This window comes from Cnephaeus nilssonii (assembly GCF_951640355.1).
Source record: "Cnephaeus nilssonii genome assembly, chromosome: 5".
NCBI classification, from domain to species: domain Eukaryota; kingdom Metazoa; phylum Chordata; class Mammalia; order Chiroptera; family Vespertilionidae; genus Cnephaeus; species Cnephaeus nilssonii.
This window is the reverse complement of record NC_137076.1, coordinates 25,849,947-25,865,082: the sequence shown is the minus strand read 5'-3', so window position 1 is coordinate 25,865,082 and position 15,136 is coordinate 25,849,947. Positions and strand designations below refer to the sequence as shown.

At 55.7% G+C, this 15,136-nt stretch overlaps 2 protein-coding genes across 2 annotated transcripts in view; one reads left to right on the top strand and one right to left on the bottom strand.

Moving 5' to 3' along the window:
- The window catches only part of COL5A3 (collagen type V alpha 3 chain), a 38,577-nt gene extending 33,914 nt beyond the window's left edge, over window positions 1-4,663 (bottom strand). Inside the window, exons 1-4 of the mRNA XM_079772861.1 lie at window positions 4,411-4,663; window positions 775-936; window positions 490-679; window positions 259-415 (exon numbers count right to left, since the gene is read on the bottom strand). Coding sequence (XP_079628987.1) covers window positions 259-415; window positions 490-679; window positions 775-936; window positions 4,411-4,498 — 597 coding nt within the window. The 5' untranslated portion in view covers window positions 4,499-4,663. The remainder of the gene's footprint in view (window positions 1-258; window positions 416-489; window positions 680-774; window positions 937-4,410) is intronic.
- A 1,591-nt stretch (window positions 4,664-6,254) lies between these two features.
- On the top strand, window positions 6,255-11,875 carry RDH8 (retinol dehydrogenase 8; the record flags this gene model as incomplete). Its single annotated transcript, XM_079772975.1, has 6 exons — window positions 6,255-6,357; window positions 9,145-9,306; window positions 9,919-10,098; window positions 11,073-11,166; window positions 11,378-11,561; window positions 11,660-11,875. 6 exons carry the CDS (start codon window positions 6,255-6,257, stop codon window positions 11,873-11,875), a joined length of 939 nt encoding a protein of 312 aa, XP_079629101.1.
- Window positions 11,876-15,136: the final 3,261 nt, after the last annotated feature.

Below are 15,136 nucleotides of genomic sequence, written 5' to 3'. Positions count from 1 at the left end.
TCTTATTTTGAAGTAAAAAAACAAAACGGCAAAAACACCCGCATGTGGCCCGCGGGCCGTAGTTTGAGGACGCCTGGTCTAGAACCTCAGTCACACGCCACAAAGATGCGCAATGACGCCTGGTGCTCCCTTCTCTCCGCTGCCCGGCAGGACTTGGAAGCCGGACATCCCCCTCCTCCTACCTCTTCTCCAGATCAGTCTGTGGATAAAACTTCTGCCCGCCCTCTGCCTCGGTTTCCCCTGTCATTGAACAGCTACCTCAAAAGTCTCCTCTCCGAGGTCCTGGCTCCCCAGCATAGTGAGTCCAGCTGTGCTGATGAATCGAGGCCCCTGACCCAACACAGGGGGCTGGGGTTCACAGTCAGCCACCAGGGTCACCCTGCCGCCATCCACACTGACTGCCACGCGGTGCCACCTGCAGGGAGAAGTCTCAGTGCGGGGTGCTTCTCACCCCACCACTCTGTGGACCCTCCCTCTGCCTCTACTCACCTGCCATCCATGAGGTTGACCTGCTGGGGGAGGGGTCTAAAGGAGCCACCGAGGAGGCCCAGAGCTGGCCCCAGCGCCAGGCCCAGCTGCCGGACACCATCCTCATCATAAACGGACAGAAGGATAGACTGGTTGGCTGGCTGGCCCCGCAGAGTGATCAGCACAGAGAAGTTCTCAGGAAAGTGTTCATCTGATGGGGGTACGGAGGGAAAGGGGCAACTCAGATGACCTGCCAGTGACCCCTGCTCCCAGGATGACCCCCCAGTCCCTCCCACACTGACTTACCTGGAAAGAGTTCCCACGTGGGGACGCCTAGAGTGCTGGCCTTGCCCACCCTGAATGCCCGGTCGCCCTCTGGGGCCCTCTGGGGGCACAGGCCAGGCCCCTCAGGGACCCCAGCCTGGCCCCCCCGCACACCCAGAGCCTCCAGCACATCCACGGGGTCTGCTGCAGAAAGAAGCGGGGTGCATGGCAGTTAAAATAAGCCCAGGACTCCATGTGAGTGGCTCAGGTTTGGGGACTCAGCTCCCCACACACTGTGTTTATGGGTCAGGAAGAGGGAGCAGGTCTGGGACCCTCACCCCCCTTTTCAACCCACAGCTGTTCCGGCCCCATTAGCCTGTTGACTCCTGTTTTGTTGTGTTTTTTTCCCCTTGGTTTTGGTGAGAGAAAAAACGCTGACCTAGTTCTGGGATGAATCAAAGCTTCCTGGCCTGAGCCCCAGAGCCAGACTGTCCCCCTCGCCACACTCCCCCGCACCAGCTCCCTGGAGCTGCTTCCAGGCCTGGAGCCCCCTTGCCAGGGGAAACCCACTTGGAGAGGATGGGGCCTCTTGCATGTTCCTTCCCCACCTCCTCCCTCTGACCTCTTCCTTTGCCCACCACTTCCTATGACCTGCTCCCTCTGACCACCACCTCTCCTGACCGCTTCCTTCTGACCTCCTCCTCGACCACCGTCACCCATGATCTCCTCCCTGGGGCCACTCTTTCTCTGGCCATCCCCTCCGACCGCCTCCCTCTGCCTATCCCAGTCATCTGACCTGTGACCTCCCCATTTTAGCTCCCTCCTTGTCTTCATTATGAACACCTCTCTGATAACCTCCTGACCTCCTCCCTCTGACCTGCTCCCTCTCACCCCAGCAAAGGAAGGAACTGGTCTGGCCCAATCAGAGCCTAATCCAAGCAGTTCTACCAGCCCTACCCCTTGCAGCCCAGGCTGGCCAGCAATAAGTGGAACCACATGGCTTGGGCAGGAGTGGGCGGGGCTACCCCTGGCCCAAAGCCCCTGCCCGATCTCCCCTCCTCTCCACCCCCAGCAGACGCCCCACTGACCCCCTGACCCAGCCTCTTGGCAGGAGTCAGATTCTACTGGATCTGCCCATGACTTCACCCTGGGGGCGGCTCTGCTGACCTCACCATTGGGAACCAGGATAGGGGCCCAGAGTTGAGGGAAATAGGGGCTTGGATGAGGGACCCCATTCCAGCTTCTCCTGGGTCAGACTCTTCATTCTCCAGACTCCGTAGAGCCTGTTTCAGCCTCAGCTCCCTCTTACCCCCAACTTCCTTCTGCTCTTTTTTTTTTTTTTTTTTTTTTACGTCTTCTCTCCCCGACCCCGCCCTCTCTCTGTCCCACTTTCTGTCTCGGTCTTTCCAGGTCTCTCTCCGAGTCCAACTCTGAATCAGTCTCTCTCTCTCTCTCTCTCTCCCTCTCCCCCTCCCCCCCCCCCCATTCTGCTACCATCATCAGCCCCATCTCTAATGGCCTGTTCTGTGGCTGGGCTGTCATTAAGAGGTATTTGGGTTACAGACCCCTGGGGCTAAGATCTGGGCTCCCAGGCTCTGCTAACCACAAGGTCACTCCCTCGTGCAATGACCATCCCAGCTGCCCGCTTTCCAGGCTGGGGCCCAGGGGAAGGCTGAGATCCAGCATCTCAGTGTGGCTCTCCCAGGCTCTCCCCTCATCCAGACCTCTCTATGCAGTGGGAAAAATCTCCTCTCTGCCAACTGCCCATTCATGTTTAAAAAGTCCTTCCCAGCATCTAGCCCAACTGCCTCTTGCTTCAATCTTGTGTCCCCTCTGAAATGACCTTTCAGAAACTGACTTCCCTTTCTTTTCATGGCTGGCTTCGTGACAAGAAGACACACAAGAGGCATTGAGTCTTGCCTGCAGGGTCAGGGGTGGGGGGGTCTGTCAAGGACCCAGCCCTCCCTTCCCCCACAGACTCTCCCCTGTGGTGGTCAGGGCCCCAGGGAGACGTTGGGTGGGGTCTAGGATGTGGAGGGAGGCAGGCAGGGACCAGGCTGGGACATGGCTGGGACACCCTCAGAAGTGTAGGGAAGCATAGGTGTGCATGTCTGTGCAATGTGTGAACGTGCTACCGTGCACGTGCCCGAGATGGTGCATGTGTGTGACATTCATGGAGCAGGGAATGGCTGAGTGTGGTCTGCGGTGTCAGTGCGTGTGAGTGTGTGGCCTGGGATGGAAAGATCAGGTCCAGTTCTTTGACCTGTGGCTGTGTGTCCATGGGAGCCGGCCGGGCGGTGAGGTCTCACAGGTGATCTGTGATTGTGTTTAGACTCCAGTTGGGGGCCTGTGGTAATACCGGAAAGTGTCGCCAAGCCAACGTGTGGGTGACTGGTTGTGAATGTTGACCATGTTGTATGGATGCCAGTGGGAGCACATGTGAGAGTTTCAAAGTGTAGGAGGGTGACAAAAGCTGTGGCCGTGTGGCGGGTGACTGATGGGGCTGCCTGAGCGTGGGCACCGGTCTTTAACATTCCGGGTGTCCCAGGGGCTTGCATTCTGAATAACTGCCCGAGATCGAACGCTAGTGTGGATGAGTGAGCGTGGGAATGGGGCATAGGCCAATCTGGGATTATCCACGTGAGCAGGCACCTCCCTGAACTTCAGAGAAAATGGTGTGTGTGTTGGGTGTGAGTGTGTGTTGGGGGGGCTGAGTTTATCTTAGGGAGGGGTTTCCAAGAGGGCCTGCCTGGAGTCTCTCAGACCAGGGAAGCCCTCTCAATCATCACTGGAGGGACCAAAATCTTCCCAACCCCCAGGTGCCCCGCACCGGGAACCCTGCTTGGGGGCAGGGGGGGACGTGGCACCCAGCCAGAGGAGCGCAGCTGGGCGTGCGTCAGCGCTGACTCACCCGTCCGGCGGCCCCCGGGACCCTTCGGAGGGGGGAGGGCCTCCTGAGAAATTCCTCGGGAAAAACACCCTAGGCCCGCTCAGGGTGGGGAGCAACTTCCACTCCAGCCCCCGCCCGAGCTCCGCCCCGCCCCGCCCCCCGCCCCGCCCCGCCTCGCCCCTCACCGCGGCCCTCCCAGGGCCCTGTCCGTGGTGCTGATCCCGGCTCTGGGGAGCTCGGCGTGGGGGGGAGGGGGAAGGGGATTGGGGAGAGGAGGTGGGAGCGCTCCAATCGGGGACAGAGGAGGAAGAAGAGGGAGAGTAGGGTGAAGGCATTTGGGGAGACGCAAAGGGAAGTCTGAATCTCCTATTAGCCCCCTCCCGTACTCGCCCCACTCACCATCACCCTTAGAATCATCCGCTTATGTCCTCATGGGCAATTACTGACTATCACATTCGCTGCGGGGATCAACCCGTCACCCACATCCATACAATCAACTCTCACTCTCAAGCACACACAGTTTCCCTCCAAGCGGCCAGGCACCCGTTGCTACACACAGCATCCGCACACTTATAAATGCACCCATTCCCGTGCACCCACCAGCAAAACATGGTCCCCGTTTCCCCGCCCCCCGCCCAGCTGTCACACCCACAAATCGCCCAGAGCCGGACAGTCGCACACGGGGGCCACGCGCAAAGAGCACGCCTCCCCCTTCCCGACTCCACCCCGTCTTGGGGCGCCTCGCTGGATTCTGCACTCCGCGTCCTATGCCCTCCCTCCGGGCTCACCCGCCTGTGTCCGGGGCAGAAGCTGCAGCGAGGCCAGGAGCAGGCAGAGGCCGGCCCACGGCTGGCCTAGGCCCCGGCGACTCCCCATCCCGGCGGGGCCCACACCCAAGGTCGGGGACCGGCCGGGGCGGCTGCGGGGAGTGGCGACTCCACGGGCTCCGTGCACGCACTCGCGGCGGCCAGCTCCACTCGGGATCAGCAGGAGACTGCCCGAGACCCCGCCCTGGCCTCGCCCTGCACTCCAGCGCCGGGCCAGGCGGGACCCGCGAGAAGGGAGGTGGCTGACAGCTGGTGGGGGGAGTTTGGAAAGTTTGTGCTGAGCGCTGATTGGGTGGAGCCTGGGCCGGCGCTGGGCCCTGCTTGCCCCGCCCCACTCTGGAGGAGGAGGAAGGTCACTCGCACCCAGCCTTAGAATTCAGGGTTCCAGGCTTACTCCAAACCCTTCCCTCTTAAAAGGCCCCTCAAAGGAGATCTTAGCGTCATTCAAACTTCAGCCTCCATCCAGGCCCTGGTATTAGGGGGTACAGCTTTATACCAGGTTCTCTCTGTGCCACGGAGGGTCCCTAAATGGGATCTCGGCCTCCCACCAAACTCTTAGCCACCTGCCTCGCTTAGCCCCACCCAAGAGGTACTGCCTCACCCCAACACCTTCCCTTCAGGTTCCTAAATAAGGGGTCCTCTTCCCACCTTAAACCTCACCCCAGATTCTACAATGACGCTCTCAGACTTGCCCCAAACCTTCATCTATCCTCCCACATTCCAGAATTGGATGTCCCGGCCCCCTCCCCAACCTCCCCACAGATTCCCAAGCACCGGTCTTGATTTCCCCCAAACTCTTAATCTTCAAATAAAGGGTCCCACCTCCATCCCTAGCCATCCATCAGGTCCCCAAATGGATGCTCTACCCCCAATTCCAAATCTGCACACACACACCCATTAAATGTGGGTGTCTGACTATACCCCAAAACAGAGCACTGCCACAGGGAGGAGCGGTTCCCTGCCATTTGTAGGGTGAGGCAGAGCCCCCCTCACCCTACCGGGACCCCCCAGTGTGAAGAGGCCCCAGGGGGTCAGGTGGAGCTGTCTGTGCAACTGAACAAGAGCAGACATGTGGGATCTGAGAAAGCTTCCGCAGCGAGGAACCCAGGGGGCGGGCGTGGCCTGGGCCCTGAGCTCCCCCCTCACCACCAAGAGAGAGAGAAGCCAGCAGTGCCTCCCTCCCAGCCTCTGGCTCCTCAGACAAGGAGTCTCTGTGTCCCTGGAGAGGGGGGGGGGGGGCATGTGGCCTGAGGGGGAGATGGGGGCTCCCAGGGTAGGGGCAGCAGAGGGAATCTCCTCAAGCTGCTCCTCCTCCCTCCCCAGGGACATCTGAGGCTGAGCCTCTCATAGTTTCTGCGCTGCCTTGCCCTGCCTTGCTGGGAAGTTTCTGCTGTATCTAACCGCATCTTCTGGCATTCCTGTGCACATCTGAAAGGACCCCACTGAGACCACGCTCTCTGCCACCTCCTCTCCCTCCAATCAGAGACTCTTTGCCCAGAATAGAGACAGCAAGAGAATCCCCCAGCTCCCTGAAACTCCCTCCGCCCCGAATAATGTCCAATCATAATAAAAAGCCCCCAGGTATGAGTGGAGCGGTGAGGAGAAGACATTTTTACAGATAACGGAAAGGGGGGGGTGTTGGGGTGAAGGAATTCCCCCCAGTGCCTGGCCTGGGTCGGCTCAGAATCAGGGCCTCGTGGGGACCCTTCACCCTGCAGGCGGTCCGTTCTGAGGACGTTTAGGGAGATGGGAGGCAGGAGGCAGGTGCTGGCCAGCAGAGGTCATGCGTCCAGGGAGGGATCAACATGGCCGGCCCTCCCCGGACGGTGCTGATCTCAGGCTGCTCCTCCGGAATCGGCCTGGAGCTCGCAGTGCAGCTGGCTCGTGACTCCAGGCAGCGCTACCAGGGTGAGGGGCCCAGGGCAGGGCGGTGAGGGGCGGGGTGGGCAGGGCCTCCAGGACCCTCAGCCCCCTGGGCACTGCTTCCACCAGCCCTTCCCTTCCAGCTGCATTTGTGGGCTTGGGGAGGACCCAGGACCCACGGAGGCCCCCTCCCACCTCTCCTTGGGACTCAACCCCTCATCCGCTGAACATTTCTTGAGCACCTACCGGATGCCAGGCACTGTTCTAGGTGCTGGAAATACAGCTGTGAACAAAACAGACCCTGATTAGGGGTGTAGTGGGGGAGGGGAGGGAGGACAGACAATAAGCAGATTTTAAATTTGTATAATATGTTGAGTGCTAATGAGTGCTAAGAAGCAAAGGGAACGTGGTGGGCGGGGGATCGTTTTAGGAGGGCTGGTCAGGGAGGTTTCACTCAGGCGGTCCCCTTCCCCAGGCCTCCCCAGATTACCGCTCCAAGATAAGCCTCTTAAGTGAACCTGACCTTGAGGGTTCAAGGGGTCCGAGAGGACTTGGTCTCCTGCAATTCTGGAGTCAACTGTCCCAGTCTGCACCCCACCCATGGAGACCTCTGGCCCAGAGCAGGCCGGAGTCAAAGTGGACAGAGGGCTGTTACTTAAGAGGAGGCTGCGGGCGGGGGGGGGGGGGGGGAGCGGGGGGGATTGTCCCAGTTGGCAGAGCTTCTCCCCGCCCTCTCTCCACCCTCGGTCTTAGACACAGCACAGCTCAGAGTGTGACCGGCTGAATGACAGTAAGCAGGACAGCCACTGGGTCACGTGTGTTTCTGGCAGGCAGAGGAGTGTATGAAGCTGCTGAAGGATACGTTTATTGGGTGCTTACAATGTGTCAGGCTAAGTGTTTTGCATCTGGTTAGAAATTTAATCCGAGCAGCACCCCTATGAGGTGTTCCCTGTCATTTGACCCATCTTAGAAATAAGGAAAGCCCTGGCCAGGCAGCTCAGTTGGTTATAGTGTCATCCGGATACACCAAGTTTTGGGGTTCAATCCCTGGTCAAGGCACATGCAAGAGTCAACCAATGGATGCATGGATAATTAGAGCAATGATCTCTCGCTCTCCCTAAAATCAATTTTTTAAAAGAAAATAGATGAGGAAACTGAGGCACAGGCTGCCAAAGGTTCTTGCCCAAGTCACCCAGCTGCAAAGTGGCAGAGCCTGGACTGAACCCAGGCAGCCTAGCCCCGGGACCATACTTGTCACTGTACTGCATGTAGATGCATGTGGCCCATTCATCTGTGCAGCACCGTGAGTCCCACAGGCCCACAGGCGATGTGCAAATGCCCCCTAGGAGTATGCATGTGCGAATGTGGGTGCACGCATGGGGGAGGGGTGTGCTCACATACAGGCATGTGAGCTCAGCACTCTGATAAAACCAGGTTCAAATCTCAGTTTTAATGCTAACTAGGGGTGGGACAGAGAGGAAATGTCACCTTCTTGAGCCTTAGTTTTTACGATGGGGATAACTTTACCTACCTGTTCTGGTTACCATTGCTAAATAATAAATCAAAACTTATGGTGTAGCCCTAGCTGGTTTAGCTCAGTGAATAGAGCATCGGCCTGTGGACCGAAGGGTCCTGGGTTCGATTCCAGTCAAGGGCATGTATCTTGGTTGCGGGGTCCTCCCCAGCCCAGGCCTTGATTGGGGCTCATGCAGAAGGCAACCAATCCGTGTGTTTCTCTCACATCAATGTTTCTCTCTGTCTTTCCCTCTCTCTTCCATTCTCCCTAAAAATCAATGGAAAAATATCCTCAGGTGAGGATTAAAAAAAACACAAAAACTTATGGTGTAAAAAACTATCATCATATATCTCACAGTTTACAAAGGCCATGAACTCAGAAGGGCTCAGCTGGGTGGTTCTGATTCAGGGTCAAAGGTGACAGCTAGAACAGAGGAGGCTGGAACATGTCAGGGTTTGGACAAGCATCTCCCTTTCAGGAACCTCAGGGCTCCTGCATGTGGTCTCTCTGCCTGGGCCAGCTTGAGTTTCCTCCCAACCTGGTGAGCTCGGGACAGCTGGGCTGCTACAGGGTGGCTGAGGCATCAAGAGTGAGTGTTCCAGCAAACAAGGCAGAGACTGCGGCACCTTTTCTGGCCTCGTCTCAGAAGCCACACAATGTCACTAGCCCATAGTCTATTGGTTCACAGCGAGTCACAAGGTTCAAAGAGAGGGAAAGAGAGTTCATGCTTGATGGGGGAGCAGCAAGGTTCCAATGAGCATATGCAATGAAAGATGTCATGGCCATCTCTGGAAAAATGTTAGTGATCTGATCACAGGGTTCCTGTGAGGATTCGAGATGGTGCTTAGGACAGTGTTTAGCACAGTGTCTGGCACATAGTAGGTATTCAATGAGTTAGAACTCATGCTGATGATGTAAATGTGTATATCATAGCTGCATGTGCACATAGCACATGTGTTGACCCTAGGTGTATATACATTTCTCCTCAAGGCAATCTGTTTTATAGTTATTTTATTGTCTGGCCTACTAGGCTGTGAATTCCATGAAGGCACAGACTTTATCTTATTTCATGCAAGAGTGTCAGCACCTAGAATAGGGCATGGTATGTAATAGATGCTCAATAAACATGTTGGATGGATGGATAAGTATGTAAAGATATGTACACAGTGTGAATCTGTGGATGTGTGGTGAATGTAAGTGTGCAAATCTGTGGGTCTCCATCCCTCCGTGACTGCTCAGGCAAGACCACAGAAACGGGCAAGTCCATACATAGGGGAAAGGAGCCAGTACCTGCCCCAACTGTTTTCTGTCCCCAGTGGTGGCCACCATGAGAGATCTGGGAAAGAAGGGGACACTGGAGGCAGCTGCTGGGGACGCTCTGGGTCAGACCCTCACTGTGGCCCAGCTGGACGTGTGCAGCGATGAGTCAGTGGCCCAATGTCTCCGCTGCATCCAGGGAGGAGAAGTGGACGTGCTGGGTGAGACTGAAAAATCCCTGAGGTCACTCGCCCCCTCCCTGGCCTAAGCTCAGATCCTCACCACAGCAAGGCCCTTCCGTGTCTGGGCACCAGCTCTCTTGCTTCCTCGGTATCCTCTCGCCCTGAACAGAAGGGGTAGACCAGTTGGCCAAAAGCCCAAGGCTGAATTAGGAATACAAGAAATAAGATGAAATCTGAGGTCAGAGAGATTTCACTTAAGAAAACTTCTCACACATGGAGAAAATCATATGTGGTTTGATGAATCATTTGGGGAAGAGAGCATGATGAAGAAGCAACTCATGGTTCCTTAACAACGTCTAAGGAGGGTGGGGATGGCTGTTTTGATGTAATTGGGGTCAAAGTTAAATTGCTCATTCATTAAAGTGGAGGTTGTTCCCGGCAGCCCTTCCTCTTCCCAGGGTTCAGGGTCCCCTATAACAAATGTTGGATTATATGTAAAGATTAGCAAGGCTCCACATTTGTCCACCCAAGATACCCTGGACTGACCTGGGTTTGGAGTGGGCAGATGGGGTGACTCAGGGAGTGTCCCCTGAGGAGTGACCCTGGAAGGGTTGGGGGACTTCAGAGTAACCCTCAGCATCTCCCCCTTAGTGAATAACGCTGGCGTGGGCCTGGTGGGGCCCCTGGAGGGGCTCAGTCTAGCTACCATGCAGAAAGTCTTCGATACCAACTTTTTCGGAGCTGTCCGTCTGGTCAAAGCTGTGCTTCCGGGCATGAAGAGAAGGCGACAGGGCCACATTGTGGTGGTCAGCAGTGTCATGGGGCTGCAGGGTAAGCTCTGGGATCCACCCCCGGGGAAGTCCCCCAGTGTCTGACCTTCCTTAGCTGGAGGGATGGCAAATAGGTGTTAGCTCATATTCCAAATGAGCCCATGTTGAGAAGGATTCTGAAGCTCAGAAGGGAAAATTCTGGGAAAGATTAACTATGGCTGCCCTGGTGCAGGTCTAGGCAGTGGTGGTATAGATGCTGCCAATGGCCATCTACATCCCGGCACCATCCCTACTTCCGAACACCTCCAAAAATCTCTCCCAACCATCCCCCAATAAACACACACACACACACACACACACACACACACACACACACCCCAGAACTCCTCCTGAGATCCTCCTTGACAAACACTCACCACCAGGCCACAGAGAGGTCTAGATATGGGATGCTGAAGTTCCTCAGAAAAGAGAGCAGTGATTGACTAGTGACGTCTGCTGTGGACCTGCAATGGAAGCCACCTACTTGCCATCCATGCTCTTGGGTTTCTCCTCTTCAAACCCCTCTTGACTCCCTTCCTCCCCTGGACGTTTCCTCAGATCTGCCCCTCTCCCCAGCTGTCCCCTAGAGAATCTACCCTATTCATTATCCTGCCACAGGGAAGCTGCATTCACTTCTCACAGCCCTTTGGCCCCTCATCCGGCCACATTTACTGCTCAAAAAGACTCAGGGCCCTGGGATCCCAGACACAAGTGGCCCCAGGGGTTTAGAGGGTGGAGGGAAGTCAGAGCGTTTCATGGGCTGCAGGCAGAGGGAGCAGGGCTGGGAAGAAGTGGCACCTGGCATCCAGGACAGCCTCCACCTGGCCCCATACGCTCCCATCACACAATACCATACACCCATGACGTTGCCCGCCCCCATAGCTCCTTATTCCAACCCTCAAACCCTCTTCGTCTGTCTCCCAAAGACCCCTTCCCTCTGGACCCACAAAACACATCACCCAGACCCCAAGGGTCACCTTCCTCCATCCCTCTCAGGTGTCGTGTTCAACGATGTCTACGCAGCCTCCAAGTTTGCCCTGGAAGGGTTCTTCGAGAGTCTGGCCATCCAGCTGCTCCAGTTCAACATCTTGTGAGGCGGGCCCTTGGGCCACGAGGGGAAAGGAAGACGGGGGGCGGGGAGGGGGGCAGACAAGGGAAAGGGGGTAACGAGGAGATGGGGCAGGGAGGGATGAAATAATGATGGGAGAAGTGAGGGGCGGGAAGGGAAGCGGGACAGCAATGAGCCAAATGGGGCTGAGAGTGTGTTGGGGCACCAGACCCCTCTCCGGCCCTGTCCCCAGCATCTCCCTGGTGGAACCCGGCCCCGTGAGCACCGCCTTTGAGGGGAAGCTGCTGGAGCAGGTTTCCGCCGCCCAGTTCCCAGGCGCCGACCCCGACACCCTGCACTACTTCCGGGACCTCTACCTCCCAGCGTCCCGGGAGCTCTTTCGCTCTTTGGGGCAGACCCCCCAGGATGTGGCCCAGGTGAGTAGGGGACTCCAAGACGCGGTGTACGTATGTAGGGGGCCCTCCCTACAGAACTGCCGGCCCTGGGTCCCCGAGCTCAGGGCTCCACCCCACAGGTTATTGTCAAGGTCATCAGCTCGGCCAGACCACCCCTGCGCCGACAGACCAACGCCCGCTACTCCGCCCTGACCGCGCTCAAGGCCGCGGACCCCTCCGGCCGCCTGTACGTGCGATCTGCCCACCGCCTGCTCTTCCGCTGGCCGCGCCTCCTCAGCCGGGGCCTCCGCTGCCTGGCCTGCGGCTGCCTCCCCTCTCGGGTGCGGCCCGGGTGAGCCTCGCCCAACCCTGCCAGCTCCGGAACAGCCAGACCTCCCCAGATCAGAGGCCATGCAGGCCATTCATTCATTCATTCATTCACTCATTCATTCATTCACTCACTCATTCATTCATTTAGCCTCCAGGCACAGACCCTCGTGGTCAGGGCTGGGGCAGAGAGAAGGAACCTAGGACCCTGGGCTGAGGAATCCAGAGCAGGGAGCTGGTGCTGCGTCTGGGAAGGCCAGGGGGGGCTTCCTGGAGGAAGGGGCATTGTCCATGGACATTGAAGGGTGAGACAGGCTGTCTCTCAGCATTTCATTATCTCGGGCCTGGGAATACAGGAATGATCCAAACACCTCCATCACCCCTCCCCCCCCCAATACACACATGCATAGAGCTGGGTTCACTAGGGGGTCTCCAGACTTTTCTGGTCACACACACACACACACTCTGTCAACAGAACGTGTTTGTACACACACCAGCAATGTACCTATGCTTTTCATAAAATACAGATTTGTAACCACTAACAATCTCTATATTAGATATTTAATAAAGCTCGATTTCTCATGTCTAAATAAAAAATTAAAAGGCAATAGGGTCCGCTTCACACCCGTTAGAATGCCTAATATCAACGACAAAAAAAGAAACAGAAAATAACAAGCGCTGTCAAGGATGTAGAGAAAGTGGAACCAGAAAGTGTTGGTGAGGATGTAAAATAGTGTCGCCTCAATGGAAAACAGTGTGGCAGCTCCCTGAAAACTGAAAAATTATTATATGGCCCAGCAATTTCATATCTGGGTGTATGTTTGCACACCCACGTTCATAGCAGCATGACTCAAACCAGCAACTCAAATGCCCATCAGTGGATGAATGGATAAACAAATGTGGCCGATCCATACAATGAAATGTTATACAAACTTACAAAGGAAATAAGTTGACATATGTATGCCATGGACATTATGCTAAGTGAAATAAGCCTTCACAAAAAGACAAATACTGTAGGATTCCAATTATATGAGGTCCCTAAGGTAGGCAAATTCATAGAGACAGAAGGTAGAATGGTGAATACCAGGGGCTGCAGGGAGGGGGATGGGGAGTTGGTGTTTAATGGGGAAAGAACTTCAATTTTGCAAGATGAAGAGTTCAGGAGATGGATAATGGTCATAGTTACATGACAATGTGACTATACTTAACACTAATGAACTGTACACTTAAAAACATTAAGATGGGCCCTGGCTGGTGTTTCTCAGTGGTTAGAGCGTCAGCCTGCGCAGGGCAGGGTCTTGGTTCAATTCCCAGTCAAGGGCACAAACCCATCCGGGCGTGTGTAGGAGGCAACCAGTGGATGTATCTCTCTCACATCAATGTTCCCCTCTCGCCCCCCTCCCCCCCCCCCCCTCCCTTCTACTCTCTCCCAAGAGCAATGAGAAAAATATCCTCAGGTGATAACTAACAAAACAAAACAAAAATGCTAAGATGGTAAGTGTTGTGTTATGTATCTTTTTACCACAATTAAAATTATTTTACAAGTGATAGGGGTCCCACCTGAGTCCCCAACAAATGACCCCAAGTTCCTTGGCCCTCCTCTGGAGAATTTGGAAGCAAACGGACTCTGGGTGTGAATGCTGGCTCTGCCTCTTTTCACTGGGTGGCTGTGGGCCGCTGACTCCCTGGCCTCATCTTCTATGAAGCAGGGTTCGCAGCGATGGGGCTGAACCGACAGGACCGGCCCCTGCACTGTTCCGCTTCACTTGGAGTTTTTGCTGTGGCTCAGGGTCAGCTACCACCGTGGAATGCCAATCTCCAGGCAACGTTTTTTTCATTCGTGTTTGCTCTGCAGCCTCCTCAGATGGAGACACTCAGAACCACCCCAGTTCGTAAATGAAGAATCGGAGATTGTCAGGAGCAGAGGAGAGGGATAGGAGTCAGGTCTAGGGCCGCCCAACTCCGTTTATGCTGGTCTTCAGGGGTCTCTAGTGACCTGGAAAAAGGGAAACTGAGCCTGGGGCCCTGGGAAGAGATGTCTGAGAGATGGGGGGGGGGGGGTGCTTAGTATGTTTGATCAAATTAAATTCTCTCTCCTCTTCCTTATTGGATTTTTGGGACGATGTTGTAATACCTTTAAAAGAATATATGAAATTAGATAGTGGGGATGGTTGCACAAACTTGTGAATATACCAAAATCCACTGATTCTGCACTTTAAAATGGCAAACTTTATAGTACGTGAATTACATCTCAATTTAGAAATTAATTTTTAAAAGGATATGTAATGCGCACGGATGCAGGAGGCTCACCCCAGGAGTACATCAACCACTCTCCTCCGCCTTTGGCTCCCGGTTGTGTTGGGTTCTGCCAATGGGAGGCGCAGGTAGGAGATCAGAGGGTGGGAGGAGAAAGACCAGGCTCTCCATGGGGTCTCTGTGGACCCACAGAATCTCTCCATCTAAGGCTCAGCGCCAGCTTCCGAGAACCACCCCCTCCCTTTGCCCCTTTCAGCTAAAGATGATGATGGGACCCACAGCTGCCAGCAGAGGGCACTGCGCCCGCCGCCACAGGACTCCCTGCCCCTGCCCTTTCCTTCACAACTGCCCGTCTCAGGACTCCCCATGGACCCACCTGAGGATCCCATCTCTCCCATCCAGGATCCCGGCTGATATCACACATGTGCGTTAGACAGCAGAGGAGCAAAAGGCACACTCACTAGACCACCAATAGATCATTACCGACATTCGCTGCCTGCCTTCCCCCAAAGGTCTCCAACTGTCCTGAATTTTATGTCCAACATGTCCTTGCTTCCTAAAATCTCCTTTAACTGAATTAGCTTAAAAGACAAAGTGCTGCCGTGCGCCCCTGGGTCCGGGTGAGGCCGTGCCCCTGGGTCTGGGAGAGGCCACGTGCCCCTGGGTCCAGATGAGGCTGGGTCCCGGGCCCGGGTGAGGCCGCACGCCCCTGGGTCCGGGTGAGGCCGCACGCCCCTGGGTCCGGGTGAGGCCACGCGCCCCGGGGCCCGGGTGATGCTGGGTCCCAGGCCCGGGTGAGGCCGTGAGCCCCTGAATCCGGGTGAGACCAAACCAGAGGGAGTCGGACCTGCATTACCACCATTTGTCCACCATCCAGAACTGAAAAGTCAGTGCCGACATGTACACATAAGGAACTGGTGGACATTGAAATTGGGTCTCAAAAGAACTGTTGGTCCAGAAAGAAACTCACTACAGACTGATTCATTTGCCTGTCAGCATAAAAAACTATTATTGCTCGTCTCACATTCGGTTCT